Source organism: Coprinopsis cinerea, assembly GCF_000182895.1.
Source record: "Coprinopsis cinerea okayama7#130 chromosome 11 map unlocalized cont3.11, whole genome shotgun sequence".
NCBI lineage: Eukaryota > Fungi > Basidiomycota > Agaricomycetes > Agaricales > Psathyrellaceae > Coprinopsis > Coprinopsis cinerea.
In genome coordinates this window covers 1,235,111-1,263,050 of record NW_003307534.1, presented here as the reverse complement: position 1 = coordinate 1,263,050, position 27,940 = coordinate 1,235,111, and the positions used below count along the sequence as shown (strand labels likewise).

Here is a 27,940-nt window from a genome sequence, read left to right as displayed (position 1 = left end):
CTATGTACGTGGCCTGTAGGTCTCTCTTCCTTTCTTCTTATTATCTTTATTGTTTGGGGCTCGAACTTTTTGCTTTCTGGATGTGATACCTGCTTTGACCTATTTCGCTTTCGCTGTTAACCAACTTTTTTCTCTGGATACCATGTTTTCGACGTTTTCGTTCCTTGGGTGAATTTTATTTGTAATAGGAACAATTTACTGTTCCTTTCTTGTTTTAGCGCACTTGTTGCATAGTCCTTGTTTTCCTGTTTATCCTGAATGATGTTTGCATCTTGATTATAATTTAGAATGACAAGTTTGCTTGTTTCGAATGTCGGACGCGCGCGCTGCCCGGTTGCTTCATCCGGGCTTCCGGCCAGCCCGGGCTGGCTTTTCTAATTAAGCTGACAGGGTCGATATCCAAGCTCGCATACCTGGATATCGGAGGCTGCGAGAATGGAATGACCTGGTGAATGGCTCGTTACCTGAGCGTCATCAAGTCGAGTCTGTTGCAACTTGCAATAGCCGTTTGGGATCGAGTATAAGAACGGAGAGGTAAAAGAGTTGCAATGCTAGGTAGTACAATTACAAGAATATAGCAAATGAGAACAAGGTATCGATGTGCCATTTATGGCGACATGGCAAATGGGCAACACGTTAAAGCCGTAAAAGAAACTTTCTAATGGGCGAATCGGAAGTCGAGACGTCGGTTCCCCGTGTCTTTCGTGGTGGCTAGATAATTCGCTTTTTCCTGTTTCAAAGAGACGAACCCGTCAGATTATTGACGAAAGCCTCGACAATGGACAAATATCCCGTACCTCTGAGGTCATCTTATCCCAAATCTCATCCCTCTTCTTGTTACGCCAGACATAGTAGTACTTGACACCGGGATAGAGGATGAAGCAGTTGAAGGCGCAGATGGTGATGAGCACGGTGTTGCCCCGGCGGTAGTTGGGCGCGTCGTCTTGGCGGTAGATGTTGGCGGAGATGATGCCGGATGCTTGTACGAACATGTTGTAGAGTGAGGCGTTGACTGTGCGGCTTGCGACGCCTCCTGCGTTACGGGAGCACCAGCCGACTTGAATAGGGTGGGTGTAGGGGTAGGAGAGCAGGCCGGTGGCGAGACCCTTGATTAAACGATGCAGGTTAGCCTGATACTATTCGGTCAGCAACGGGAGACTTGGGACATACATAGAACAGCCATGGGTTGGGATCGTCGGGAAGTGCGCGGAGAGCGATGAGGAAAGGAAGAACCCAGACGTCCTCGATCATGGCAACGTATGCACGGTTGTGGACGGTTTCGGAGATGACGGCAAGGATGTACATCGTGACGATGGTCGCAAAGGTTGAAGGTATGGTTAGCAAGTTGCTTTGGAAAGTGCTGAACCCAAGGTTGCGGAGAGAGAGGGTAAGGTAGGTGGCTGGTGGCGAGGCTGGGATTCCGAACAGGATGCCGCTAACGGCGGAGAGGTTAGAGTCAAGAATGCAAGGGTTGAACGCGATCGGACGTACATGATGTATAGAGGCCAGAGATCGTAGTCGAGAAAAGCTTTCCACAGCAGCTTGAGAGTGAGCGCCTCGCGGTTGTGCATGTCTCCCTTGGTTGGGTCATCACGGAGGATACGAGTGACGGCAATGACCTCCTGGCGGTCCGTAAACCAGCCCTTGGGTCGGAACCAGGTCTTGGTCTGGGTGATACCTGGAGGCATCTTGAAGAAGGTCGCAATGCCAATAAGTAGCGTGATACCTCCCCTGTAGACCGATTAGAGGTGAGTCGATTTATGGGAAAGGCTGACTTACTCGATGAGGAACAGCCATCTCCAGCCCTCCTTTCCGAGGATGCCGCGCATGCGAAGGACACCGAATGCGATGAAGCTCGCAAGGATAGAGCAAACGTGCATGGACATCCAGAAGAGTGATAAGCGGATGGGTAACTCGTTCTTGGTGTAGAAATCTGAAGGCGGGCACTTAGTATTGGCACTATAGATGGCCGCGATGAGTTGGCCAACTTACACGATAGGTAAAGGATTAGATCGGGGATGAAACCGCCCTGAAGGAGACTATTCTCGGTGTCAGTTTAACTGAGTTATTTCAAGGTGAGAGCTGGAACGTACCCAAGAAGTGCGCGACAAACGAGGAAAGATGTGCGTCCGTTCAACCAGAACTGGACCATTGTCACGATCGACCAACCACACATTTGGATGGGAATCCAGACATCGGGACCAAGCCTCTTGGAGATAATTTGAGAGGGAAGTTCGGCAGACAGGAACGCCAATCGGAACACTGTGTTGCCCAAGTTAAAGTCTGTTTTAAGGCAGTCGTCAGAAACATGGGGGAGAAGTCACAGGGGAGGAGACTCGCCATTCGTCGTCATCCCAAGGTCTGGTAAGAAGTTGTCAGTGTTGGCTTGTGAAAGGTTTCCTCTGTCCAGGTTGAGGGCCGCAAACGAGATGGCAGCTATTATTCGGCGGAGACGGTCAGCTCGAATTGCCGAGGGTAAATCAAGGCAGTCTACTTACCCCACAACATGACTTTCCAGTCAATTTTCCGGACAAGCTCCTGCTCCTCCTTGTTCGTCCAACGAGCATCGATGTCGATGCGGTGATAGTTTTCGTACGTTGGCTTAGGCCAGTAATGAGGGGCCAAGATCGGATCGTCGTACACGGAGCGGCGGGTTGCGATGGCATTTGGATCGATGGGCTTGTATGGTCGGCGGAAGAACCAGTTCACCCATTGGAAGGGGACTGGCTCCTCGTCGACGAGGTCATCCCTGGAATAGGCTTTCTCGTCGACAACAACGTCCCCCTTCTTGTCGGAAAGGTCGCTCAGCGAAGAAGACTTGCTGCTGGCCTTGGTAGCCCTGCTCTCCGCTGGCTGCTCGCTAGCCTGGACATCGTGGCTGGCAGTGGTCTTTTGCTCGATCGCTGGAGTCGCCATGAGAAAATGAGCGGGGGGAGAGGTGGGACTCGGGGCGAGCGTTGTCCTCCCATTCGAAGCAGCGGTTTTTAAGGGACGTCTGACATTTAGAGTGTCGCCAGTCAACCAGAAAACAGGCACGGGAGCACACCATCTTCAATGAAGATTGCACGAATGAAGTTGAGCTTCTGAACCGCCCAGTCCCTGACGGTGTACAGGCCTCCGAATCTGGGGAGGGACCCAGCTCCATGATGCACAAGGAATTGAGGATGGCGCAAAGCACAGGTTTTGATGGACAATTCGCGTATCGGAGTCTCCATTGACACAGAGCTGAGTTTCCGTGTCACTCCAATGTAGCCATTCCAAGCCCTGTGGTGCAATAACCGCTGCCGCTCATACACTATTGTCACAGCAAGGGGCCCTGGATCGAGCTTGGTAAGAACCTGTACGCCCAAACAGCATTCAATTGGTTGTACAAACATTTTCAGGCCTGCAAATTTCACTGAAGTGACCTGCTTCGTTTATGGGTGTTAGGTGGGAGCAAGTCGCGATTTCTGATTTGATGACGAGCTGGCGACCCACCTTGACAGTAAATGCCGTGAATTCTGTGTCTGAGAAGCGGTTTCGGGAGTAGTCTTTGTGGAACCTATTTTAAGGCCTATTTGAATATAGCGATGGAAGCCTTGAATTGAAGAAAACCTGTATCGTCTTCAAGGAAAGAGCCCAACGGTCGTCGCGATGAAATTGATGGCCGCTGTCCATCTGATTCGGCTGATGGCCGATGCCGGCCTCTGAATCACTTCCATTCTGCCCTCAGGTTCTGGGCGCCACCCGGTAGCGAATGAAACTCGCAGTATTTCACGAAATGTGCCTGCGAAACAAACACCTACTGTACTGCTCTACATTACCAATCCGGATGCCATATTCTGCCGCACTCGGTCTCTGTCAGAAACCCTCCGGCGGCTTCAAAAGAAGCAACGGATGGATATCCGAAGGAAGGTCAAGTGTTATCTCCCGCTGTGCGCCTTCAAACACCTTTTAACTTCGATAAGCCCCATTTAGTACATGGATGATACCTTGTATATGTGTCTGCGCAAGCGATAAGGAGTCGGTGAATTCGGCAAAAGGATGACAACAAGATTGTGCCAGATGATGCATTCGACCAATGGTATGTCGCTCTCGGAACGGAGAGTTTTACATGCTGCAGCGCCTCCAGTAATCTCAGGTGTATTTTCATGAGCACCCTAACTCTACGAGTATGCTCCAAGTACCCCAGGGCTGACAAATCTCCCGACCCTTCCCTCGTGGCCCTGCCCGCACAAAGAGACAACTCGGCGGCCAGTGCGAGGTCCCCGCACAGAAGCCCTTATTCAAGGATACTTCGACTGAATCATCAACCAAGGCGGGACTGGTGCTACCGAAGAATCACTCCGACCCAAAGAAAGAGAAATCAATCAACGTTGTCCCACAGAAACAAGCTTTTAGACCTGGATTGGCGAGAAATAACCTTGTTCCACCAGAGAGAAACTTGGGCTGACGGTGGCGTACTGCATCGCCCCCCTTAGAAGAACTTGAAGTACCCTTTTGACTCCCACTCCCGACACTGAAAAGAGAGCGAATCCACAACGGTGACTGTGACGATTGTAATGCAGTCGCGACCAGACAAACAGGATTCTAAATTCTCGTGGGTGGAAGTCGGACAGTCAGTAACACGAGCTCGAGCGCCAGAAATCAAGTTAGAGTTGCCTGGGAGGACCATGGTGGCATCGGACAGAAGTAACAGAAGGTATGCAAAACGGACGCCAAACAAGGAAGCCCATGCGGCCTGCTTCAGAACCACGGCCGCTCTTCCAGTTGCTGTTGCTCCTCGAGTCGGACTGGAGTCCCCGCAAGGCAATAGAGGCGGAAACAAGGGAAGGACTTGGACAGGATCGTCGCTGGTTTCAATGGCTGAGGGAGGTTGTGTTTTGCTCAACCGGCCTGTGCAGCGTCGAGCGGCCTCTCAGGGCACTCCTGCGGCTCAAAATGCTAGCAGAAGAGCACAGGGCCCTCGGAGACGCGGGTGCTGACCGTCTGTATGTACAGGCGCTCGGCTTTTCCCGCCGTTTGATCTACATAAGTAATTCGGTGCGGGGGTAGGCACTTGATCAAGATTTTCATACCCCCGGAGTCATAAGTCTTTCAACTTGAAAGAGCTTGAAATAAAACAAGGGTCTGACCTTTCTACCGAGGTGTCTGCCCTGATCACGCTGTTCAGGGCCACTGGTCGCAAGTACCAGTCGAATCGCCAAGCCCTTCCAGAAATGGGATAATACTTGCCTCATGGCTTGAACGAGGCGCCAATGAGGCGCGGAGTGGAGGAGCTCGATGGTATTCTAGTATGGAATGCCCTTATAGACCTATAACTGTCGACATGACACTAGAGGTTCGTGGCCCTTCTAGTTTATTACCCATGTCGTCGTTAACATAAGCCCTCTTTCGGTCGCTTTCCCTAGGGTGTGTCTGATCACTGTCGGGCTGTGCTTGCAAATGCGAGCCTCTCCATCCATGTCCATCGAGGGTCGCACCTGTCTCATATTCTCTGAAAGATTTCTTTCACCCGGGAGAACTGACACATTAATCAATGCTTTCGCCTTTCATTTCTGCAGGTTTCTAGCTTCTCTGCGACATTTCCGCGCAGCGGCGTGGGTAGCCTCTGGCCTCCCGTCGTACGCATGACCATGGTGGAGAAGGATAGTATATAGGACTCAAAGGGGACATGCTATTTCTTTATCGTACACCCATTCGCTTTCTGACGACGTCATGCTCAGCGTTGCCTTTGTGCACCTGAGTCTTTTGCTGGCTCTGGCCAACGGCGTAGTCTGTTACCGCTCTGGGCAAGCTACCAACTGGCGCAACATTACCATAGATGACCACAATCCTTCCATCTTCTACTCTGGTCCATGGAAGAGGACGAGGGTATACGACGAGCTCTACTATGGAGGTGCTGTCACATTCTCCAGTTCTTCATTCGACTCGAAGGCGTCTGCCTCTTTCACGTTCAATGGTATGTCGGCCACTTGCCACAGCGTGTCTTGATCACTTATCTTATCTACTCACTAGGTACGGCTTACTACTTCATAAGTCCGAGATTCCCTTTGCCGATCACCATCTCCCTCTCCCTTGACGAGGGCACGCCTATTACCGTCAATCTCCAAGACCCGTACTTCGCGCGTACCACGCACTCCTTCGACAGTCATATTCCTCGCAGACTCGGAGGTGGGCACACACCGGCTCATGGACCCCCGGTATCCTATTACGGCTCCGGTGGAGACAACGACAGCGATCCTACCAGTCCCCCTGAGAAAGACGAAGTCATTCGCCCATCCGTTCCCGGCGGCGACGACAGAGATACCCGTCTCAGGAGCCCAACTGTTCCCTCCCATATCGTGGCCTTCCAGCATGGTCTCGATCCCACTGTTGAGCACACTCTTCGAGTCTTCTCGCCTTTGGATGGGCTAGTTGTTCTGGATGCGATAATGTGAGTTCTACCGGCTCCTCATCCTCAGCTAAGCCAGGTGTCTAACTATACATTACTAGGTATACCACGGCTGACCACGACCCCGGTGACGACCCCTCAACCCCACCATCTTCTTCCCCTGACTCTCCCGACGGCCAGTGCCACACCCAGACCATCGCCGAAGAGTGGCTGTCCATTGCAAAGACACTCGCTACCATACTCGCCTCCACGTCCGCTGGGTTCTACCTCAGAACCAAGGTGGACATCCGCATTGACATGGATCATTATAAGATCTATTTCTGGAGGAAGAATGTCGAGGATAGCGAATCGACGGGTAGCGAATCGACGAGTAGCCAATCGAGGGGTAGCCAATCGACGAGTAGCCAATCGCCGCCACAAACCAATGACGAGCTCGCCGGGTCACCGTTTCGAGTTCTTGGAGGGTTGCCTGACTCTGCAAATAATCACCCTCCCTCGTCGCAGGCAGACACTCTTCAGGGAACGCCCCTGAGCCAACCAGTACCACTGGTCCCAGAGTCACCATCGGTACACGTCCTCAGGCTGTCGCAACCTCATCGAAATTTGGAAGGCTTAGGAGATGATATACCAGCTCCCGAGCCATTTGGAAATCACGGTCCAAACGAGGAATCCGGCGCTACTGCTTTGCTTGTTTTAACTCCCTAACGCGTTGATGATGCGTCGAGGACTTTTGGACACCAGGTTTCCTTCCAACTTCATCCCCCCCCCCCCCTCCCCCCATTTACTTCGATGTAATCTCATTTTGTAACAATTACTTGACCGTGTCAACCCACCAATTCATAATTCGTTTGTCTTCCTTCGTCAACATCCATTTTTCAGCCTTCAGTTTTGAAAAAATCCCTGGTAAGCTGGAAATTACGCGTGATGGTGCTAAAGTACAGACAAGCCTAAAGAATACAACAGAACCGTACCAATACAGCGAGTCAAGAAAACGAATATCACAGTCCCGAGGGCCTCTACGTCTACAAGGCGTCTTCGCTATTAGCCCGTTTCAGGGTCTCCTGCCAATCTTGACCCAACTTTGTCAAGGTTTTACTTCGGACTAAAGTCACGTCAGACACGGTCAGAGGAGAGTTATCGACACAACGACGTACCGAAAATACCAAGGACGTCTTTCAGTAGGTCGCGTCGAGGTACACCGCAGATGGTAGGCGATACTGTCGCATCTTCCTTTCCAGGACGCCTAAATTCGTCTGTTGGCATCGTCATATTCAGTCAGAGTGAACAAAGTACTCACCAGTAAACTGGGCCATAGAGCTCTTTGATCAACTCTTCTGCCTTGCCTCTGAAACCTTCATCCGCCAACCTCTTTGCATACACCAATACCACATGTCTGTACTCCGCACCACTGTCAGCGAACAACTTCATCGCATGCAACCGGGTCTCCAAGTGTCCCAGCGTAATCGCAGTCTCCCACCACGCTGGTTTAGGCGTGTGGTCTGGTGCAGGTGTACCGTGGCCTGATCCGTTCAATGCGCGTTCGGCTTGAGTGACGGCTCCCTGGCTCCCGGCCTGGGGTGCACGAGCACGGCCTTGCCATGCATCGGAATGTTCAGCCCACCAGCGTTCCGTTACTTTGACGAAAGACAAGAGGTTGGCATCGTATGAGTAGATAACACTGTTGGAGATGTGGATAATGGGTGCGCCGGTTTGGGAGACTGTTGCACTAATGACGACGTGGTTGGGTGAGCTGGAGAGCACTGGTGCGAGTGAGGTGGGTGCAAAGAGAGCTTTTTGTTGTTTAACGTTCCTGAACATGAGAAGCGTGTTAGGTTTCGTTCACGAGTTGGGAAGGGGATTGAATTACCAGGCGTGGACTTGGCCGGTAGTCGTGATTGCAAGGAGAAAATGTTTGGAACCCTCCAGGATTGCCACCGGGTTGCCCAAAGATAGCGGTGGCATCAGCCTAGAAAGTTTCTTCAGCTACACTACCCCAATCCCTACATGATCAAAGCCGTACCTTCGTCCTGTATGTGAGTACACGTTTAAGCAACCATCTTGCATCGCGGCGGCGCAGAAGGAAGCTGTCGCTTTCAGAGTGATGACAGGGGAAGGTACATAGTCCAGCCATTGTACTTGTTTCCCAACGATAAACGCGACCTCGACGGTTCCTACAGGATGGTTCAGAAGCAGCGGACACGACAAAGGAATTCCAGTACTTACGATCAGAGTCGTTGTTCTTAGCCTCCAGAAGGCATTCCATCTCCTCCGCCTCCGTGCTCAGATAAGAAAGCAGCGGGGGTGACTGAATGAGAGTAGCACTGTACACCTGTTGCCTTGACGGTTCCCCGGTGGCACCTTCACCCCAGCCTGAGAGAGCCTTGGCCATACCAGGAGCTTCCACTTTCCTATCACCACCCAAGGTTCTGCCTCTTGGTTTTCCATCCTCTTCAGTAAGGTCAATGATAGCCCTCTTGCCCTTCTTGCCATTCCCGTCCAATGCGTCGATGGGAACATCGATGTCCATTGGTGCGCCAACATCGCCTGCGGGCCTTGATGCCCAGGACCTGGGAGCCTCAAAGGCCTGGTCAAAGGGGCTACCAAATCCATGGTCACCGCCAAAGTCGCTGATCTTTGCAGATGAAGAGAATGTCCGAGAGTCAGGAACTTGAGAGAGCATCGCACGTTTGGATACTGGGGCGCTGATAGAGCCGGGGTTTTGTGCTAGACCAGAGGTAGATGCCGAGGGGATAAGCGCAGCACGTTTCTTGGGCTTGCCTCGGCGCGCAACCAGCTGGTTGACTTGTTCTCCTCCAACAATTGTCTTTGGGACATCCATGGTTTGAGGTGCGGGCATCGGTGTTGCAGCGGCTGCTTCGTTGGCGTCGACGTGATCGTATCCGGGAGGCGGAGGGGGGAGGGAGAAATCGAACTTTTTCAAGTATTCCTGCTGGACAGAGTGGGGTGCGATGCCTTCGAGTTCTTCTGGCGTGAAGCCTAAAACGGCAATGGTTCCGTCCGAAGAGGCTGCGTACAGAGTCAGACCGTCCCAGGACCTATAAATGAAGTCAGTTCCCGTGCAAAAGCGAGTTAACCGTGGCACCTTACCAACTGAGGTCCATGATTTGGCGATCGAACACTTGCTTCGCAACAATGAGAGGGCGCGCTGACTTGGTCTGCCACACAGATACAGATCTGTCGTCGGCACCCAGAGCAACAACGGAGCAAATATTGGATGTTGACACCGGCTTTGAGGGGTCGCGCAAGAATATGTGGGGGTTGTAGCACTGGAACGAGATTAGTGATGGAATGGCATTGAAAAGTTTCCCCACTCACAGCTACTTCAACCGTATTCTCGTGTCCCACCAAGCTGATTTCCGACGTCCAGACATTGCGAGTGATGACAGCAGCGATGAACACGAATCCCTTGTTGTTCGTGGCATTGGACGCGGTAATGTGCGCTCCATCTGGCGACCAACTCAAACGGCGGAAGAAAGTGCTTCCCGGTGAATCTTCGAACGGTTTGGTGACTTCAGCCTCCAAAGACCAGTCTCTCGTTCTCCAGATCTTCACAGTTCTGTCATCGGACTGAGTGGCCAGGAACTCGCCAACGGGATCCCAACATACACCCTTGACGAAACCTTGATGCTGTTCCAGCTTTCGAACGCATTCTAGACAGTGTTCAGTTGAATTCTCGAACGATATGAATGGATCGTACCCAGGGTATAGCCGTCCCAGATGATAACTTTGGAGTCCAGCCCGACCGAAGCGAGATATCTGTCCTGAGGTGACCATGCCACGTCCGTAACGTCTACCATAGGTTCGTTGAGGGATCCGTCAAAGAGTTTGGGGGGCTATTCTCACCGCTGTCGTGTCCTGGCAGCCGTTTCAACGGTTTCCAGCCCTCCACGTTAACCTCATCCGATCCCCAAACCTTCCCTCCACCATGGCTGCGAATAGATGAGTAGCGTCCGGCAGAACTATCAGTTGAACATACGGGTCCAAATCCCAGATCATCACAATCTCGTCGTCACTCCCACTGGCTAGCCAACGACCATTGTGTGCCCAACGAACAACCAGAACAGGGCCGGTATGCATGGAGAGGGTACATAGCGACTTGGGTGGCTTTCCTGACTCTTCAGAGGCGGGATTCAAGATAGGTTTTGTACTCCAAATGCGAATTTTAGCGTCCAGGCCACCGGTAGCGATTCGCGAGCCGTCAGGGTGTACGTGAACCGAGAATATCGACAGCCGTTTCGCGTTTGCGTCGTTCTTGGACGAGTCCTTGTGCATCACCCATGCTGGCTTGGTGAAATGCATGTCGTCGATTTCCGCCGCGCGGACGTAGTTCCTTGTCGCCCCTGGTTTATCTGGACTTGTGTGCGAGAAATGTACGGAGGTATGGTGGTGGTAAGAGGCAAAAGTCAAGCGCTCGTCGGAGATGCAAACAGCGACCCCCCATCAACAAACTGGCCCCTATTAACGTGGGCCCATTGAGATTTCTATATAGCATTGTTCCTTCAGACTTCTACTGGCGGGAAGCACAAATTCGAGTAAGAATGTTCAATTTCAGTCCAAGGATGTAATGTACAAGGCAAAACAGCAGGTGTAATCTACAAAAGTTGGATGCACATAGCACAAGTTCAAAACGGTTCGAATTCTACGAATCTCCCCAAGGATAGTGTCGATTTCCACAAGATGGTGGGAGCTTCCACAGCCTAAGATCCTGTCTCCAAATCTAGACGGAAGAGACAGTACAAGAGGGTCGGTGTCGAGCAGAGGGGGCACCGAGAAGTTTTGATGACAGCGTTGACGATGCAACTAACAGGCACGGTTTAGAAAGTGTTCGATAAACAAAGCAGAAAAATAGAAACTTACCGGTTGCAGAAGATATGGCCACACATGGTGGCCGTGGTATCATCGCATGGGTCTGATTTACACTCCCTGCAGTGCAAGGGAGAGAGAGGCTGTTTAGCCTCGACCTGGACCGCAACCTCGACTCCTGGGTCCTTGGTATGCAGATCCGAAGACTTTTCCAAGAGGTCCTGCACCAATGTGTCGTCGGTGTCTGGTAGTGGATCTTCCCGCTTTGTTTCCGGCGTTTCAAAGTCGATGTTGTGGTTCTCAGGTTGGAGTTCCTGCGGCGAGGTGACGAAACTCTCGTTTCCTGGAGAAGAGAAGCTGGATGTTTGGAGGCTGGGAGGCGAGATTTCGAGGGTGTCGTCAATGATGGAGGGGTCCGCAAGGAGAGTGGGTGAAGACGGTGTCGATTCAGGGAGCGGATACTTTGTCTCGGGCCAGTCAAAGGTCGAGAGGTCGATGGTTGTTTCGAGGAGAGGCGAAATGGCGGGCAGTCCTGTCGCCAGGCCGATTGGGGAGCTACCCTCGGGAGAGCGATAGACAAAACTATCCCTGTATGATGGTGGTTAGAGTGAAGATCCTGGTTCGGACAATGAAGCCACACACCTGCTCGTGGTCAAAGAGAACGAATCCAGATCTGCAGGTAGGCCCTCGTCTTCCGCGCTTGAGTCGCTCGTCTAAGGAGTCCACTTGAGTACTGGGAGCATCTCGCAAGATCTCAAAAAACCCTTACCAAAAGGTGGCTATCGTCCAAGCCGGGGTTCTTGGAAGATGCAACACTGTGCGAAGACGATGGGGACGAGACCCATACTTCGCTCTCGCTGGCGCTCGTGAACTCCTCCGTCGAAACGAGCACCCCATCGTCCTCTTTCTTGGGGCTACTGGCGACCTTGGGGGTTTCCGAATTGTACTCCTCGATGCTCGCCGCATCGTCATCCATCAGGCATCGGACGGTCCGTGCAATAGCGTCTGCGTTTGCATTGCCCACCCCATTGGGAATGTGGCCACGCGGTTGCGGCAAGGCTGAATGCGCACTGGGGGTGGATGACGCACGCTGGGAGAAGCTAGAAGCTGCAGCTGTGGAGACAGGAACGACGATAGAGTTGGGCGTGATCGTCGAGCTGCGGGTTATTTGGCGAGAGCTTTCTTGGGCAGCTCGAGGATCAAATTCCCGGAGGGAGGAAGAGGCCCTCAGATGAATTGGTTGGATATTCGAGTCGGGGGTCACCGCACTCGAACCAGACGACGAAGTGGGAGGAGGAGAGATGAATCGCGGTCGAGACGCTCGAAACCCAACCGGGAATCCCGTCAGCAAAGCGGGACGGGTATGTGAGCCATTCGTGAGTTGACTACCGCCAGTGATATCCGGAGGAGACGTGGGTGGTGAAGAGAAACGGTTGCCGGCGTAACCGAACCGGGTTGCGGTGTTCGAGCGCAAGATCGTTGGACGATAGGGAGCACTTGAGAGAGGCTCCAGGCCGGTTGGAAAAGCCGCCTGGATGCTACTGGACGGGGGAGAGTTCGCACTCGAGCTCCTTTCTCGCACCGCTACAGGGCTTCTGGAGGGTATAGCTGCGTACGAGCCTTGCCTGCTAACTGGAGCATCATAGGTGATCTGCTGATGAATTAGTAAATCACAGGACTGTTTTCAGACGAGAGAAAAGACATACCTTTGCGCCAGCGAGTGCAGCAAATCGCTGCTCGGGACTGATTTGAGAATTATTTGATGCCAACGGCGCTGGCCCAACCGTAGAAGTCGTTGGGCTAACCGGTGGGACTTGGATATTCTAAGTAACACAAATGAGTATATTTTACTTGTTTGACAAGGAAAGAGAAAGAAATCCGCACCTCCTTCGCGTTCCAGAGCTCGTTCATCTCCTTTCCGGGCGGTGCCAATCCGACGGGGGTCATGGGACTGAAAGGCGGAGCCTGTACTCCCATCAAGGGCGAGGAGAAAGCAACGGAAAGGCCCGAAATGTCCGGTGAGTCGACCCGAACAGGCCTACGAAGGTCCTGGATAAATTATTAGCTCAACTGACACTGACTTCGGATAGTAAAGGACGTGCTCTAAGAGGATGGGGCGAGGCAGCGACTGGTGGTAGATCGGCGTGGTAGCCTGAAGGGTGAGCTTCATACATGCGAGGGTAAGGCGCCGGGGGACCAGGAAGAGAGGCGGCATGTGGTACTCCCATTGGAAGAGGACCCGCTGGGCCGGAAGGGGTAGTTGAAGAGCCTGTGACGGAGGCCTTCGCGGTCTGGCTTGGGGATGGGGATGCGGGATTTGCGTCTCCAGAAGGCTGCGTTTCGCCGTGTGCGCTGGCCTCGTGCTGAACAACAGTAAACGAACTGAATTTAACGAGCGCTTATCGAAATTTCTCACCTCTCGGAGGGCCTCTTGATTCAAGAACCCCTTCTTGCACTGAATGCATTTGGGGTGGTGTTCTGAGGCCATGTAATGACGCTCCAATGAATCCTGGTCTTCGTAAGTTGTCTCACCACATGTTGTGCAGACAACTTGCACATGCGCCGTGTTGCGATGCTGCGATGCTGGCGTTAATAACAACTGGAGTGAGCGACGAAGGCCGGGGGACTGACCTGTTCTAATTCAGCCATATCCCGGAAGCCCTTACCGCACCGCGCACAGTTCGGATGGCGCTCAGACCCACGGTAGTGGTCTTCCAGTGCGAAGATTTGCTTGAAGGGTCGATTGCATATAGTGCAATCGAACGTCGGCGGGTGTTTAGCAACCTTGTGCTGTTCACCAAGGGGTAAGCTTCCCATTAGCTCAACACGGAACGAGTAACTTACCGCTTCGAGACCGGACTCGCTTGAGAAGCGCTTGTCGCATATTTCGCAAATGGGATGGTAGGAAGATGAAGTTTTCAAATGCTGTTGAAGAGCTTCTCGGTTCGCGAAGACCCTGTTACCACAGGGGACACACTCGATCTTGTGCATCGCGTAGCACAATCGCGATGCAGGATGAGGCGGGCGGGTGGAAAGGGTCCTCGAGGTGAGAGTTACGAACAAGAGGCACTAATAAACTGCTTTGTGCTTTCCACCCCTTTACCATGAGGCGAACACGCGGATTGATGGTCTGTTATTCCGTTAGAAAAGCCGTCACACCGGGTGGGACTTTGGTCTCGAGAGTGATCTCCCTTCATCCTTCATCTTTTTCGATTTCTGAAACAAGGCATTAGCATTAAGGACAGGATTCGATGGCTGGGCGGAAATGAAGATGGTCAATAGTAACTTACCTGAAGGATAGGAAATCTTGAATTAATCGAGATAAGATTTGTCGTGCGAGTTCTCTTGAACATGAGGCAAGGACTCTTTGATGGCTCCGGGAAACCGTCACCCTGCCTAATTTGGCGAAGAACCTCCCGCTGCTTATAGTACGTCATCGCAGTCAATCCTCTGAATCCCCAATACGCCGCTGAGCTTTATACCACGACCAGCTGCCTAGTAGTACCTGAGCCCAATTCTTCAAACTGCGGTTCTGCGAGTCGGCAAGTTATAGGACGAAGAGAGAGGAAAGCCAGAAGCGAATATGAACATCGAACCATGGTTCGATGAAGGCGCCCATAACGACACTAGTCCCAAGGTAGATGGTGGTACTTTTTCTGTTGCAAGTGAGTTTGACGGGACCGAAAGAGTATCTGGGTTCCTTTATCACTGTGAGCATCGATCCTCGAAGGTTGTCTGACGGAAATGGAAGGTGTGAGATACTCTCTTAACGCCCTGACCTCCATTGCTCCGCTCCCATTACTTTTCCTTGTACATCGCGATCAACCCAAGTCGATACATTGAGAAACGAGGGGTACATCACATGAAAGGGCGAAAAATTTCGCTGGAGAATCACTCTAAGAAAGAAGAGTAGACCGTTTTCCAGGCAACCTTTCCGTCTTTCTCAATCACATCCTAAAAGGCGTAGAGTTAGTAAGATGACCGCACGATCTGGGCAGAAGAAACTTACGCCATGGCATGGGATGATTCTCTCGAAATCCCACCTATACACAGTTTGCGCGTGTTCCTTCATCTTGCTATAGACGGTAAGTAATTTAACGACCGTCACTCTGCGAAAGGCACCCACGCATGGTCAGTTGTGAGGCTCCGGATCATATGCGAGTATCCCCAGGACCCCGGGCGAAGTCCCAAGTTCATCCCTAGGACGGTAGGCGAGGAGGCTGACTTCGAGTACTATGGCTGCGATCAGTGTCTTGATTCCATGAAGAGGACGGCACGTTACCTGTTCGTATGGAGGCAAATTCATCAACAAATCCGCTTGGATCAAGGACTTAGAGTCCTTGTGCAAAAACGCCACATCGCGATTTTTGAACCCGGAGAAGTAGCTATGGACGAACATGGTTAGCCGAGTGGTTTCATCCCAGAAACCAGAAAGGATGACCAATGTTCGATCTAAATCAAAGACCTGAAGGTTACAAACATGCCTCTAGATCAGGATTGTGTGACCCACGTCTTCTTCAAAACCGTACTTGGTGTCAGGAGCGTCCCTACCCCAAACTATAAAACGGAACCGTTAGTTTTCAAGTTCGTAAAAAACGTAATGGGACACCCCGAAGGAGCAGGATGAATTTCTCGCTCACCTCCGTCGAATTTGAGGCCCTCATTGGAGGGTTTCTCCACAGCTTCCAGGGGAGCCACGAGCTTGGCTCCGGGATAGGCTGTCTTGAATTCTCCTATTCAAAAACGGCGGCGATTGGATCGTATTATTGCAGTGTACCAAGCCTTTCGTGACTTACGTAGGAACAGATGGTGAACAGCGTCTGCACCGATGATGTACCTGAGAGAAGGAGGGAGCAGAAGTCAGAAGTCAGAAGTGAAGAGATGGAAAGTCAATCTACGGCACTCACTCCACTTGCCCGAGTCGGTCAAGAGTCGCCTTGGTTTCCTCGTCAAGTTTTGTCGAAGCTAAGACCCAGACACCTCCGTTTCTTAGCTTTACAGCTGTGGACCGCCCACCGACAGGAAAGATGCCGAATCTTGCAAAAGGCCTAGTAGTTCGGGATGATCGTCATATGCATGTAGAGGATCACATCGCGGTTCGGAGCGCCCATTTCATATTTTGAAGAATCAGAACTCCATGATAGGGCCGCACCAGAGAAGAACCGGACCTAGAGAATGTCCACACGCCGTTCGCAACCTATGAATAAAGAGAGAGGGTTACAAGTGAGTAAGACGAATCTTGCTGCCCTTCGTGCTGTGACTCTTTCCGGGCTGGTGGCCCTGGCCAGCACATACGGAATTCTCGAAAGATTCAAGTTAACTCACCTCCCGGATGACAGTTTCGGACATCGCAATCGTAAAGGTGATGTGTTGTAGTTGTAATGGTGGTTAGGAACAGGAAGGAAATAAGACCTCTTGTTGACATCGATATGCCCCTAACAGTGCTCCGTATGTGTGTACGTCACAGGTGGAAATAGAAGCAGGGAGTATCCCCGGAACTGGTCCCAGGGGTGCTTTGGTGCTCTTGAATTGGGTTCCTGCATGCACGCTCTGAAGTGAGAAACAAGTCAATCATAACTCTGCGAGGCTGCGAGCAACGAAAGTTTCCGGAAAGACGGTTGTCAACCTGCAAGCGGCGATCTTGGCGTAGGATCTCAGTATCCCACGCTCCAAGGTTCCTGCTCAGCGCTTCACTTCCTGCACACGTCAAAGCAGTGAGTTCAATTCAAATTAAAAAGGTTAGAGACTTGGTGAACGGTAAAAATGTAAACCACCGTAGGTAGGAATCTCGATGCATCTCGGGGCCATAAAATATTTTAAATGGAAGCCCGCTTTGAACATGCAATCGAGACTCAATCAAGGCGACGTTCCCTTCATCAGGCGTCGTCGGAAGGTAGTTTACTTGCTCCGATACTCATCGTTCAGACCAAAAGATGTTCTTCAATGGAAGGAGTACATGCCTGCGTAGTCATTATGCCCCACATTTTAGCTCGCGATTTATTTTTCCAGGTGTAACAAGCGTTTGTACGAACATGAGTGAATGGGTGAGCCAAGGCACATGTCGCAAGCGAGTCAGTGACAGTCCCTATTCTGAAGTCAATACTTACGACCTCATGGACCAGTCGCGGACTTCCGTCTGAGCGCTTCCATACAAATCAAGAACCTGGAAGAGAGCTCTACACACGGAAGAAATCTAGGGCCGAAGCATACCGGAAAGTGTTTTACCTCCTCTATGGACCTGACTGCCCAATAACCTCCTTCGCGGCGCAATTGAATGACGGGTCGCCAGTTGAGCTTCATTCAAACGAATCATTGTCATCGGATTAGGTGGGCTTCACGAAGGATGGCTTGACCGGGCATTCGAATATGAAAGCTTTCGGGATGGTTCTGGGCCGCGTTGAATTCACGCTGGCGTCATCATCACGGCCGTCGCGATGAAGCGCTGGAGACATGGCGGTGGGCACATCGCAGTATTGGATGGCATCAGGGACCTTCCGGGGCTTCAAACCGACGTTTGATGCGCCTTCGTGATGAGGGCGTAAAAAGTTACTTTTGAAGTTAACGTTGACTAACTTTGCCCGCCTAAGAACATAGAGCCTAACTTTTTCCCACGCATTCGAAAGTAACGTGCTAACTTTTGGCTAACTTTGGCTAACTTTCGTCCCCCTTACTGCCAGCCTGAGACGTACTTTCGACTTGGTAGGGAGGGGTTGTGTACGTGTACGGGGCTCAAGAGCTACTTTATCCGGGGAGGGATGATGGTGCGAAGCCGAGAACAAAAGGAGAGCATGATAGTTTATTGTGCGCCAACCAGTTACCAAATGGATTCTTGAATATGTTAGCTCTTCTCGCGCAGTGATACACGATCCAGTTAGCACATCACGTATACAGATGTGCTAGGCCGTCTGTTTATTCTGGAAGTAAAAGGGCTAACTGTGGCTTCATTACATCGCGGTACAATCTTGAATCAATGTTTGTTGCCCTGGGCACCTCGACATCAGGACTCGGCTACCGTCTACCACTTCGCACTTGCCCCCATGATAATGAATACACAATTTCGGTCACAGTGGGGCAGAATCCAGTGTAAGTTCTTGATCACCCCGTCATGCGATGTGGGGACCGTGTCATCTAGCCAGCTGTAAGTATGTACTCTCAGTCATACATATACTCTGAATCGACTGAGGTGTCCATTATAAATAGTGTCTATAATAAAGGGCTTTGCCCATTACAAGTCCGTTATGCCACCCACAATTGTGGTCAGAGGACGGTTGAGACACTTACAGGCCACCTCGTACTCACGCGACCCTGAACTCTTCCCCAGGCTCATGCAATCCATCGCGAGAACTTAGTGCTTGACAACGCACGAAAAAAGTTAGCTTCACTCCAGTTATGTACTTCCGCCTTACATTCCCCATATAAAAAGTTACTTTCGGCTAACTTTACGCTAACTTTTTCGGCAAAAGTAACTTTGCTGAAAAAAGTTAGAAAAAGTTAGTTTAGTAAGGAAAAGTTAGTTGAGAAAGTTACTTTTGTAACACCCCTTCGTGATGCGCTCTTGGTGGAGTCAAATAACGGAAAGATAACCAACCGATTTATACAGCTCACCAATGAAGCAGTGCCCACTACTAGTAAGCAATATTCTACGTGTAAGCAGTCGTGACGATGGTGGCATGGGATAACGCTTCATCCTCTTTCCTCGAATCCGAGAGGACGATCGTTTAACGAATTCAGGCCAAGAGAAGGCCACTCGATTCTGAGGGTCCCGAGAATAAAAGGCTAGCTCAATCGGAGCCACCATATTGAAAACCACAGAGCAACAATCAACTCAAAGCAATTCGTGAACAAGGAAAACCAGAGTTTTTCCGAGCTCGTAGATTGAGTGGAGCCTTCGGGAGTTGTCAAAGAACTCTAAGAACAAAGCGGGAAATAATCGTTCAGACCGAAATTTTTCAAGGAGTAAAATCCCAAAGGGATATCTTTCTTGTCATTGGCCGCAGTGGAATGCTGAGCGGGTAAGAGAGGTGACTCGTCCACGGCTGTTGGATGGCTGAAGGACGAGTAACGGCGCGGCAACAAAATTGATGGCTACCTATTTCGGAAAGTCCCTATCCCTATCCCTATACCCTTCTCCCTGCTTCCCTTTCATGCGTCTCGTTGGACATCGCCTATTATTTTCATGGTAGTTAGGTCTATCAGTATCCCGTACCATTATCCACAACATCGCTTTATTCCAATCAAAACGCCTTTTGGACATGACGAACCGACTGTTTGTCCCAGTTTGGCACGAGTCAATAGGGGGGCTCTATTTGGAGCCGAAGAACAATGAAGGGCTTTGCCTCCCGACAGCTTTGAGTTTGCAACAACCGAAAGACAATGAGGGCTCAATTCCACATACTCCGACAAGACCTTGGCTATATAAGATGCAGGGATTCGCTGTCCAGAATTCCACAACTGCCTAGGGCATTCTTCTTCCAGCCTCTTTCTCGTTTCTTTCTCTCGTCTCTGTCTTCTCTCCAGGCCAGGTGCCTTGTCTGTTTCTCCTCGACGACCTTTCGACGATAACCATCTCTTCCCGACTCTTTAATTTCAATATCCTTAAGATGTTCAAGTTGTCGACCAGCTTTGTTCTCCTCACTGCTCTCGCTGCCCTCGCCCCAGTTCAAGGTGCTCCAGCGCTCGCGGCTCGACAGGGATCGGACGTCCACAGACAGAACGCTCTCGATGCCCAGAGGCTCAACGCCCAATATGCCACTATCAAGGCCACCGATTCTTGCCGATGTACGTCTTTCCAGAGCTTTTTGTATACGTTTATTGTTCTAATAATTCACTCTAATAGCTGGCGAAAACGCTTGCGTTGACGGAGGCTTCGCCCAATGCATTGCAGGCAAATGGGTTGTCCAGCCCTGCGCCGGGGCACTTCGCTGCTACGCCCTCCCTCTTGTGAATGCGCCCGGTACCTCCAACGCCTGTGATACCCAGGAAGGCGCTGAGCTGCGCTTCAAGAACGCCGGTGTCCAGGGAGGCACCCGAGGAAACGGTTCAAGCTCTCCCCCTGCCCCCGCCGAAGACGATGAGGACATTCCCGACTGCGATGATGAAGATGAAGAGGATCTTGCAGAGCGCGCTTTCGCAGAGGATGAGACCTACAGATATTTCTACCGCCGCCAGTTGCCTGAGGAAGACGAAGAACCAACTCTCCCAATCAGCTCCGTGGTTCCAGTTTCCTCCCTTCCGGTACCATCAGTCTCCGCCTCTGCATCTATCGAACCCTCCTCCGCCGTTCCTTCAATCACAGGCACCCCCTCTTCATCCTCTTCAGCAGCGATCGTGACACCCACAGTCGTCATTGGTGACGACGGCATCGTCACCGTCACCCTCGTGTCCACCGTGACCGAAACCGCCACCGACTGCGGCCTCGCCACGAGCTCCACCCCCGTTCCCCGTACCGTCGTCTCCTCTGTGGCATCCTCAAGCGCTGTCTTGAGCTCATCAGGCATCCCCACTTCCCGCCCCACTGCCTCTTCGTCTTCTGCTCCCATCACCTTGGTCGCAGCACCAACCCCTTCGAGCTTTACCTTCGAGTTGAGCCCGACTGCCTAAGCGAACGAGGAGAGACGTAGGATCTGGCTATCCTGGTCGATTGAACCTTTTTACGGACTTTTCATTCTTCATGCCCTAGTGGTTTTCTTTCAGCATCACACCGCATTTCGTCATGACTGTCAAGACCAGAAAAGCATTTGTATTATAATACACTGACTATTATCACGGCAGCACGCATCAAGTCTTCTAGACATACTCTACATACTTGCAATCCACGTTCTTCTCTGCTTCTATCCGGTTCTTGAGACCAGTTGAATCATGTCTCTATGGGAGGTCTTACTCCGAGTGTTCCAGAGTAGTGTTGACGTTCCGGTGAGCGAGGACCGAATCAAGTAGGTGTTGAACAAGGGCGCTCCTACGCTTTGTGAATTTCAACAAGTCGAATTTTGGAGCCTCAGTTGTCAGCCCAGCTCGACTCGCCCGACCTGTGTCATTATGGAAAATCTAATGGGGCGCAACAAAAGGTAGTGGACCATCTGAGTACCTTCAACCTACCTAAACCATATCTATTCTAACCGATCTCTGGTTATCTTTTTCCGCTCCTGCGGGAACGGAAAATGCGAGAGGCTCGTCCTGTATCGGACGCCAGGCAGTTCTACAGAGCATTCTAACAAAATGAAGGTCGTCTTGACGGCTTGAGGCGACTCCGAGCTCGCACCGCCGATGGACTTTTTGCTCGAGTTTGTCGGCGTGAGGAATCGCTCCGAGATATCGGGAAAGGGGCTTCGATGGTAGGGTGGACGCCTGTGAGTGCCTGTGGTGCTACTACAAGATCCGCGAGAGAAGAGAATGACTTCCTTGTTCAGGTTAGAGGTTAAGAACCGTTTACCTCACCCTGTCCAGTGCAGCATGGCCCTTTGCGAGGAAATCGGACTATCGAATAATCCTCCGTAAGTAAAACAGTTTCTATTATTCTCATCTTCTCAGAAGCTGGAGCCTCGAGGTTTGCATGATGCCACAGGCATGTTTTGTGCGTGCTTATACTTAGCTTGCTGGCTAACATCCTCGGCTTGTTCTTGATTATCGATCGTCCTGGATGAGCTGGCGTCCTTCGCGGGAGCAAGTCCGGAAACAAGGCCTGCCCTCATTTCCGAATTTACATAGAAATGGCGCCAATCCTGACGGGCGCCAATCCTCTGATGGCGAAGCTTCATACCACATGGCTGCGCAACGGGCCCCGTTCTAACTATCAAAGACAAAAACCTTTTGCTCACGCGAAGCTCTCTTAATCACAACCTTGAAAATAGAATAACAGGACAACGTTACTGTACGGCGCGGTGGCCCTCCCGCGAAAAAAACGCATTCCCAAGGAACATCGGCACGCTGATTAATTGGATGTCTGGGTTATGCAAATCGATGATGCGCACTAACCTAGCTTTTTGAGGTCCCAGCTCCTGATTCTCTCACCGCCGTCAGTACCACCCAAAATGCTCGATTGGGAAAACGTACCGAGGGCTAGTTGCCTGATTTTCCGATTCGTAGGCCGTGGTTGTCGGGTACTGAGGGGTTTCCGACGGCGGGCTCAGCATTTAACGTTCTGGTTCATTGAGTAGAGAGAAGATGAATTGGGTTTGGACTAGCTCATCGCTGACAGAATCGTGCGGTGGCATCATGGATACCATGGACTGTCATATCTTCAGAGCGGCCTCTCCGAGTCGGGATACCGAAATCCAGGTGAGGCTAGTTTGCTCTACATGTCAATCTAACAGAGATGGAGGACTGCAGAGACCTTCTCGTCCCGATGTGTCTACCCGCGAGACGTCTTCGTGGGTCTCATTCTTCGATCCGTTCATGAAGGACTACATACCCTCTATGTCACCCTAAAACAATTCAATCACCCAAAAGATCAACTTGGTCCTCAACTTATCACCCACCTTCATCGATGGATCCTATCATAGCATCGCCCTGCCATTCCGAGAGTAGTGGCCACTGACAAAAAGAAAAGACAATAAACACCACTTCCTGATTAGTGGGAACAATTGGCTGTGCCCTTGCAACCTTTGGCACTGAGGCAATCGAAGATAGAAGGTAGCTCGGGTTTGGATGTAAAGTCCACCGAGGAGTCAAGTAGCGAAGAAGTACCGGAATGAGGGTTCTTTTCGTTGCGACAACGTGGCTGAATACATCGAAGCCAATATAAATAATTGATTATCTTGCTTCACTTCACAGGATAGGTTGGGCGCTGGCGTCGGATGCCCCCTCTATTGGCGGCCTAATTCACCCCCCGATCTATTGTTAACCCCTCCCTCGCGAGATCTATTCTTGACACTGGGCGCTTAACACCATCCTGTCAAAGAACTAGGTCGGCACTTCCAAGTCGGCATCCTGATTAAGAATGCAAGTGAAACGTCACCCTGGTTGCTGCTGTAGTAGGACCTTCGAATTCCTCGAAGGACTGGGGAGTCATCGAGAGTCGAGTGCTGTTGCTATCCAGGCTATGCATTCCTATGCCGTCGCGGCGTGTTTCTAGTCATGGGGTTTCAATCTGTGGTCAATTAACTAATTGTGGACGGCTGGAATACTTCCTTCAGGTGAGCGCCCATATGTTCGAAGGGTAATGTTAGGTACCCGGGTGACGTTAAGCCATGCCCACTCACCCCCAGCGAAGTCGTGATAATCGGAGCAAAGTTCGAGATTCCAGTTGAGCTTTCGAGCACTGAGACCCAGTCATGGATCGCGTTTTCCCTGATAGGGGCTGGTTGGAAACGTTGTATCTCAAAGACGACTAGAAGGTGAATTCTGGACTCGATGTTGCGGAGGTTAGTGATACTAGTTATCGTTGTATGGGACGTCGGGCGCTCGCATTGAAGGATCAGCATCAGCGCTATACCCTCGGTTGACGTGCTCCAAGGGATCGACCTTTGATCGTCGTACTGCAGGGGATAGCCGATACCATTGGAGGTAATGCCCTCCAGATAGTCCCATTAGTGTCCTTGCTACGAGTTACTTACCTATCTGTTCTCCACCGGGCGCTCAATGGGAGGAGCTCATATCCCCACTTCATTCTGAAACTGATGAAAGACGAGGTGTACTTAGAGTCAATACCAGTTGAGTTGAGTGGGTTCGGTTGATAGATACGGTCATTCAGGCATGAAATATCGGACTTGATTTGTGGGTACTTGAGTATACATACATGTGGTTGACTCTTTTCTTGTGTTGTAAGGATTATAGCTATGATACATGTAAGAGCACATTATGCGAAAGGGGGAAAATTTGAAATGGCAATAAGTTAGCAAAGCGAAGTGTAGTGAAGAGCAGGAGTACTAATGGTGGTCACGATAACCTAGCGTCGAAAGTCGAAGGGAAAAATGGGGTGTCGTCAATCGTGATAGTCGTAAGGCAGCGCTGTGGGTATAGAAATGATAAATGCAAGTGCAAAGCGTTAGGTCATGAAATCAAGTAGAATGTGTTCGCGTGCTTGTCCAAAACATGCACAACACCCTTCTTCCATAATCTTGGAAGGCAAATCTCCATCAAACGGGCCCCATCAGCTTTGGTGATATCGGCAAGTTGAAGCTTGACACTTCGTAGACGATTCAAAGGCCTGGTGGGCGGAGTGGAGTGACGGCGAGAGTTGGCGCAAAGTCCGTGGCTGCCGTGAGGACTCTGATCCTTGCGGGCAGGACCGAGAGCCACACGATGTTTGGCGGGATCCAACGATTCACCCGTCAAGGCGCAATCCAGTGTCTCCCATGAGCCAGAAGACGAGGCGGTTTGGACGATGTTGTTCATGTCTGGCTTGTCGAGGGACAGGAGATAGATGGTGACGTCTTCCAAACGGTTCAGGTTCGTGGCATTTTTGAGCATCCCTGAAAGCAGGGTAATGTGTCGCTTGGGATCCCTGATGTCCCGGAGACCGAATCGAAGGGATAACCGTCGAAGTGCTCTGAGCTGGCCAATGTCCAAACGTTCGTACGTCTCGAGGATTGTCGGGACATTCTCGTTTTCCCACTCCTCGAAGGCGTCGTCCCCCACGATAGTGACTGGGGCACCAGAGGTGGAGGGAGCATGAATATCGTACTGATGACCTAGAGGGAACTGTTAGTCACTGGTTCAAATGATATCTGGGATTGACGACGTACCTGCTGAGAAGACATCCAAATGCAGCTCTTCAAGCGTGTTCCGACACCGAGGGAGAATCTGGGCCAGTGCGTCTTGATGTCGGTGGAAAGTGAATGATCCACTCGTCTGGACCTCCAGCGACTTGAGACGGCTGATGTCGAGGCTGCATTGGTCAGAGAGCAGCCATTCACTCATTTCCGCTAGGCTGGTCGACGAGCAACGCAGAGTGAGGCGCTCCAGATGGATTGGCGAGGGGCTGTCTTGGGCGACCATGAAGGTCATGACCCTGTGGGCCAATGCGTCAGAATGACTCGTGGGCGCACACGATGGAGACCCAGTCAGCGAGAAATGCTTGAGGGACCGACAGCCCTCGAGCAAGTACACAGGAAAATCTGACATGGCATGCACCTCGACCTGCGAGATATGTTTGCCGCGCAGACATGTCCTGATCGCCTTCTGAATGTTTCTCGGCACCTTCGACCACGACCGATTACATGAGCCTAGCACAGTGACCTTGGTGAGGTGTTGTAGGTTGAGAAGGACGCGAAGGGCATCGAAGTCCATCGGATCGTCGTCCCTCCGGCAGTATGCGTCCTCCTCGAAGAGGCTGCCAAGGACGACATGCTGGATATGGGGGAGGAGATGGCGAGATGCGGTGAAAAGATCCATGAGATAGTGCCCTGGGATTTTGTGAGCCACTCGATGCAGCGAGAGGCTGATTCGTCGGAAGATCAATGGGCGGGTTTTCTGGCAGAAGTACCGGCACGCCAGGGACAACGACTTGAGGGTTGGCAAGTCACCATCGAGCTCCCGAGTGATGATGATGTTCAAGATGTCCAATGGAAGGATCGCATTGGTGTATCCGAGCTGGGAGAAAATGGGAAGGAGGGACCCGGAGCCACTCGTGCGGTGGCTCAAGCATGAGGAGCTCGAGGTTGTTGCGGATGATACTGACGAGGTAGGACTTCTTGGTGGGGATCCGTAGCGAGGGCCATATAGGACCTCTTGAGTTCCTGCCGTTTGGTTATATAAATCAGTAAAGGCCCTACATGCAGTATACAGTCAACAACAGTAGCTCACCGTCTTCATAGTCCACCGCCAGTTGCTTCGGGTGATTGGCTTCTTCTAGCGATACCTTGAGAGCTCTTCGTGAGTTGGCAATAATGCGTTGTCGTAAATCCATGTTGGGCAGAGTGCAATGCGTGGCGCAACACGGGCGGGGAGGCGAAGGTCTAGGAACGAGATTTAGGCATTGCAACTTTATAGACCCTGAAAGCCATATCGGTTATCTTTTTGTTTCCAAATGAGAAGGTTTCTCGGCAGAACTAAATCGTCAGATCTTCGGCGCTAAATCTGGCACCCCCAAAACATCGCATCATGATCAGCAATCTCTTCCCTTCGCCTGTACTGTTGGTTCTGGTTGCGAACGTAACCAAAACGGATAGCCTACCTTTGTTTTTCCCTCTCCCACCCAAATACCTCTGTCTTGGGACTTCCGGGACCAGATGGTTCCAATGTGCGTTGGTCCCGGACACTTTGGACGGGCATCTTGTATAACGACATCGTGACTGGATCATGTCTTCTAGAATTCAATTCGTGCGGCCGGCTATCGCACTAGGTACCTTGCTCTGACTGACGCGGCCTAACCTACCCAAAATCCTTACCCGATGGAGAGGAAGAAAGCATTATGTTGGCATTATGCCACTGTTCCGAGCTTGCGCGCTGCGAATTAAGGTTGTGTGAATTTCTTGAAGTATTCTCAGGAGCAGAGACTGAAGCGAACTCTGGAACTGCTCCAACCCAACGTTAAATTCCAAGTGGCCTACGATTTCCCTTGTGACATGTTCTTTCAATAGAGGAGCCTTCTAGTAGCTAGATGACCGAGTATCCACGCAATGAAGGACTGAATTGAACGCAACGCGGGAGGCAAACAATTCCCATCATAATGATCCTCCCCGCCCAGTATGGAGGCTCAGCGCTCCGCTCTTGGCACCATGCCTGCGAAGCGTGTTGGTCGCGTCGGCGGAGGTGGAGTTTACAAAGGACTGTGGCGGCGGGTGGACGGCGGACGCTACCTATCAGGAACCTGAACCGCTTAGGCTGAAGGGTTTCTTGCTTCAATTCATTCAATTCAAGGCCAGCGATGATGATGTCTGCTGCTGCCGTAATGTCCGTCCGCCTTGCAATTGGCCAAACCCTGAATAAGTATTCGCTGCCCCTTAGAAAAGCCACATCTGCATTGGGGAAGCTACGGTGAATCTGGATACATAATAGGATCGAAATGCAGGTGATCACTCAACGTGGCGACGACCACGAGCACTGGCAGTGACAATACAATGGCCCCCATTTCTTGAAATGATCACGTTCATCTCGGTTGGTACATCACTAGTAGCAAGGGTCTGAACCGAGAAAACGCTCTGCAAGACTCGAAGGTCTCAGAGGACCATTGCACTGCCGCGTGTCGAGCCCCGCAGTAACTGCATTGCGTTGAGTTCAGACAGGATAACCGAAATTAACAGCACGAAGTCACGGTGTCGCTCGGATGGAACCTTCTCGCACATGGACAGCCCCGTGGTTCGCCCAGCCCAAAATCCCTGTCATGTAAGGAGGGTACAATACTAATCATCGAGAATCATAGTTAACACCGTCAGAAGTCAAGGCCCGGGGCCTTAAAACTACAGCGAACGATGCCAGTTGACTCGAAGTAAAGAATGTCGGATACTGCATACCATACGTGAACGCTGGAACTTGAATCGAATCGACAAGCGCTGCGTAATGGTTATCGCGTACTAGATTATCGGCTTAGACATATCTTGGTGGGTGTAGAAAGGTAATCATGCGAAGACTCCGGGATTTTCGAAGACTTCCAACTGACACTCAGCACCTGCCTCACGCTGCAGGGTCCGGAGTTCACCCTCAACCCCTCCCCCGTTCTCCCATAATCCAGGATCGACGAAAAAAACAACGGTAGAAAAGCTCGAATAGCCTGCAAATACCTTGCCGCATAGGTGGTTTTCATACAGGCAGCCAAACCGAAGGCCGATTCATTGTGGGCGCCAGGTGTGAAGTGAGGCAACAATT

At 51.3% G+C, this 27,940-nt stretch overlaps 8 protein-coding genes across 8 annotated transcripts; 3 read left to right on the top strand and 5 right to left on the bottom strand.

The window, feature by feature from the left end:
- Window positions 1–658: 658 nt before the first annotated feature.
- Window positions 659–2,916, bottom strand: CC1G_11337 (allantoate permease; the record flags this gene model as incomplete). Its single annotated transcript, XM_001838962.1, has 8 exons — window positions 659–730; window positions 798–1,106; window positions 1,171–1,435; window positions 1,492–1,731; window positions 1,780–1,933; window positions 1,993–2,039; window positions 2,094–2,283; window positions 2,499–2,916. 8 exons carry the CDS (start codon window positions 2,914–2,916, stop codon window positions 659–661), a joined length of 1,695 nt encoding a protein of 564 aa, XP_001839014.1.
- A 1,625-nt stretch (window positions 2,917–4,541) lies between these two features.
- Window positions 4,542–5,207, top strand: CC1G_15717 (hypothetical protein; the record flags this gene model as incomplete). The annotated part of the gene is made up of 3 exons (XM_002910242.1): window positions 4,542–4,681; window positions 4,884–4,970; window positions 5,153–5,207. 3 exons carry the CDS (start codon window positions 4,542–4,544, stop codon window positions 5,205–5,207), a joined length of 282 nt encoding a protein of 93 aa, XP_002910288.1.
- A 490-nt stretch (window positions 5,208–5,697) lies between these two features.
- Window positions 5,698–7,078, top strand: CC1G_11338 (hypothetical protein; the record flags this gene model as incomplete). Its single annotated transcript, XM_001838963.1, has 3 exons — window positions 5,698–5,941; window positions 5,998–6,415; window positions 6,475–7,078. The coding sequence occupies 3 exons, from the start codon at window positions 5,698–5,700 to the stop codon at window positions 7,076–7,078; spliced, it is 1,266 nt and encodes a 421-aa protein (XP_001839015.1).
- Window positions 7,079–7,395: 317 nt separating this feature from the next.
- Window positions 7,396–10,666, bottom strand: CC1G_11339 (transcription corepressor; the record flags this gene model as incomplete). The annotated part of the gene is made up of 10 exons (XM_001838964.2): window positions 7,396–7,475; window positions 7,528–7,616; window positions 7,671–8,183; window positions 8,394–8,544; window positions 8,597–9,429; window positions 9,482–9,660; window positions 9,710–10,044; window positions 10,092–10,184; window positions 10,238–10,323; window positions 10,371–10,666. The coding sequence occupies 10 exons, from the start codon at window positions 10,664–10,666 to the stop codon at window positions 7,396–7,398; spliced, it is 2,655 nt and encodes an 884-aa protein (XP_001839016.2).
- Window positions 10,667–11,091: 425 nt separating this feature from the next.
- On the bottom strand, window positions 11,092–14,188 carry CC1G_11340 (hypothetical protein; the record flags this gene model as incomplete). Its single annotated transcript, XM_001838965.2, has 10 exons — window positions 11,092–11,194; window positions 11,252–11,785; window positions 11,840–11,910; window positions 11,967–12,848; window positions 12,904–13,020; window positions 13,082–13,246; window positions 13,279–13,560; window positions 13,614–13,772; window positions 13,829–13,987; window positions 14,042–14,188. 10 exons carry the CDS (start codon window positions 14,186–14,188, stop codon window positions 11,092–11,094), a joined length of 2,619 nt encoding a protein of 872 aa, XP_001839017.2.
- Window positions 14,189–15,088: 900 nt separating this feature from the next.
- Window positions 15,089–16,600, bottom strand: CC1G_11341 (hypothetical protein; the record flags this gene model as incomplete). The annotated part of the gene is made up of 11 exons (XM_001838966.2): window positions 16,523–16,600; window positions 16,366–16,394; window positions 16,105–16,245; window positions 15,994–16,034; window positions 15,838–15,930; window positions 15,708–15,754; window positions 15,639–15,649; window positions 15,480–15,582; window positions 15,324–15,430; window positions 15,207–15,273; window positions 15,089–15,151 (listed from the first exon to the last, which is right to left on the bottom strand). The coding sequence occupies exons 1-11, from the start codon at window positions 16,544–16,546 to the stop codon at window positions 15,089–15,091; spliced, it is 726 nt and encodes a 241-aa protein (XP_001839018.2). The 5' UTR covers window positions 16,547–16,600.
- Window positions 16,601–19,665: 3,065 nt separating this feature from the next.
- On the top strand, window positions 19,666–20,797 carry CC1G_11342 (hypothetical protein; the record flags this gene model as incomplete). The annotated part of the gene is made up of 2 exons (XM_001838967.2): window positions 19,666–19,975; window positions 20,034–20,797. Exons 1-2 carry the CDS (start codon window positions 19,798–19,800, stop codon window positions 20,795–20,797), a joined length of 942 nt encoding a protein of 313 aa, XP_001839019.1. The 5' UTR covers window positions 19,666–19,797.
- Window positions 20,798–24,184: 3,387 nt separating this feature from the next.
- CC1G_10883 (hypothetical protein) lies at window positions 24,185–26,042 on the bottom strand (the record flags this gene model as incomplete). The annotated part of the gene is made up of 4 exons (XM_001838968.2): window positions 24,185–24,825; window positions 24,880–25,145; window positions 25,185–25,872; window positions 25,940–26,042. 4 exons carry the CDS (start codon window positions 26,040–26,042, stop codon window positions 24,185–24,187), a joined length of 1,698 nt encoding a protein of 565 aa, XP_001839020.2.
- Between the last annotated feature and the right edge of the window lie 1,898 nt (window positions 26,043–27,940).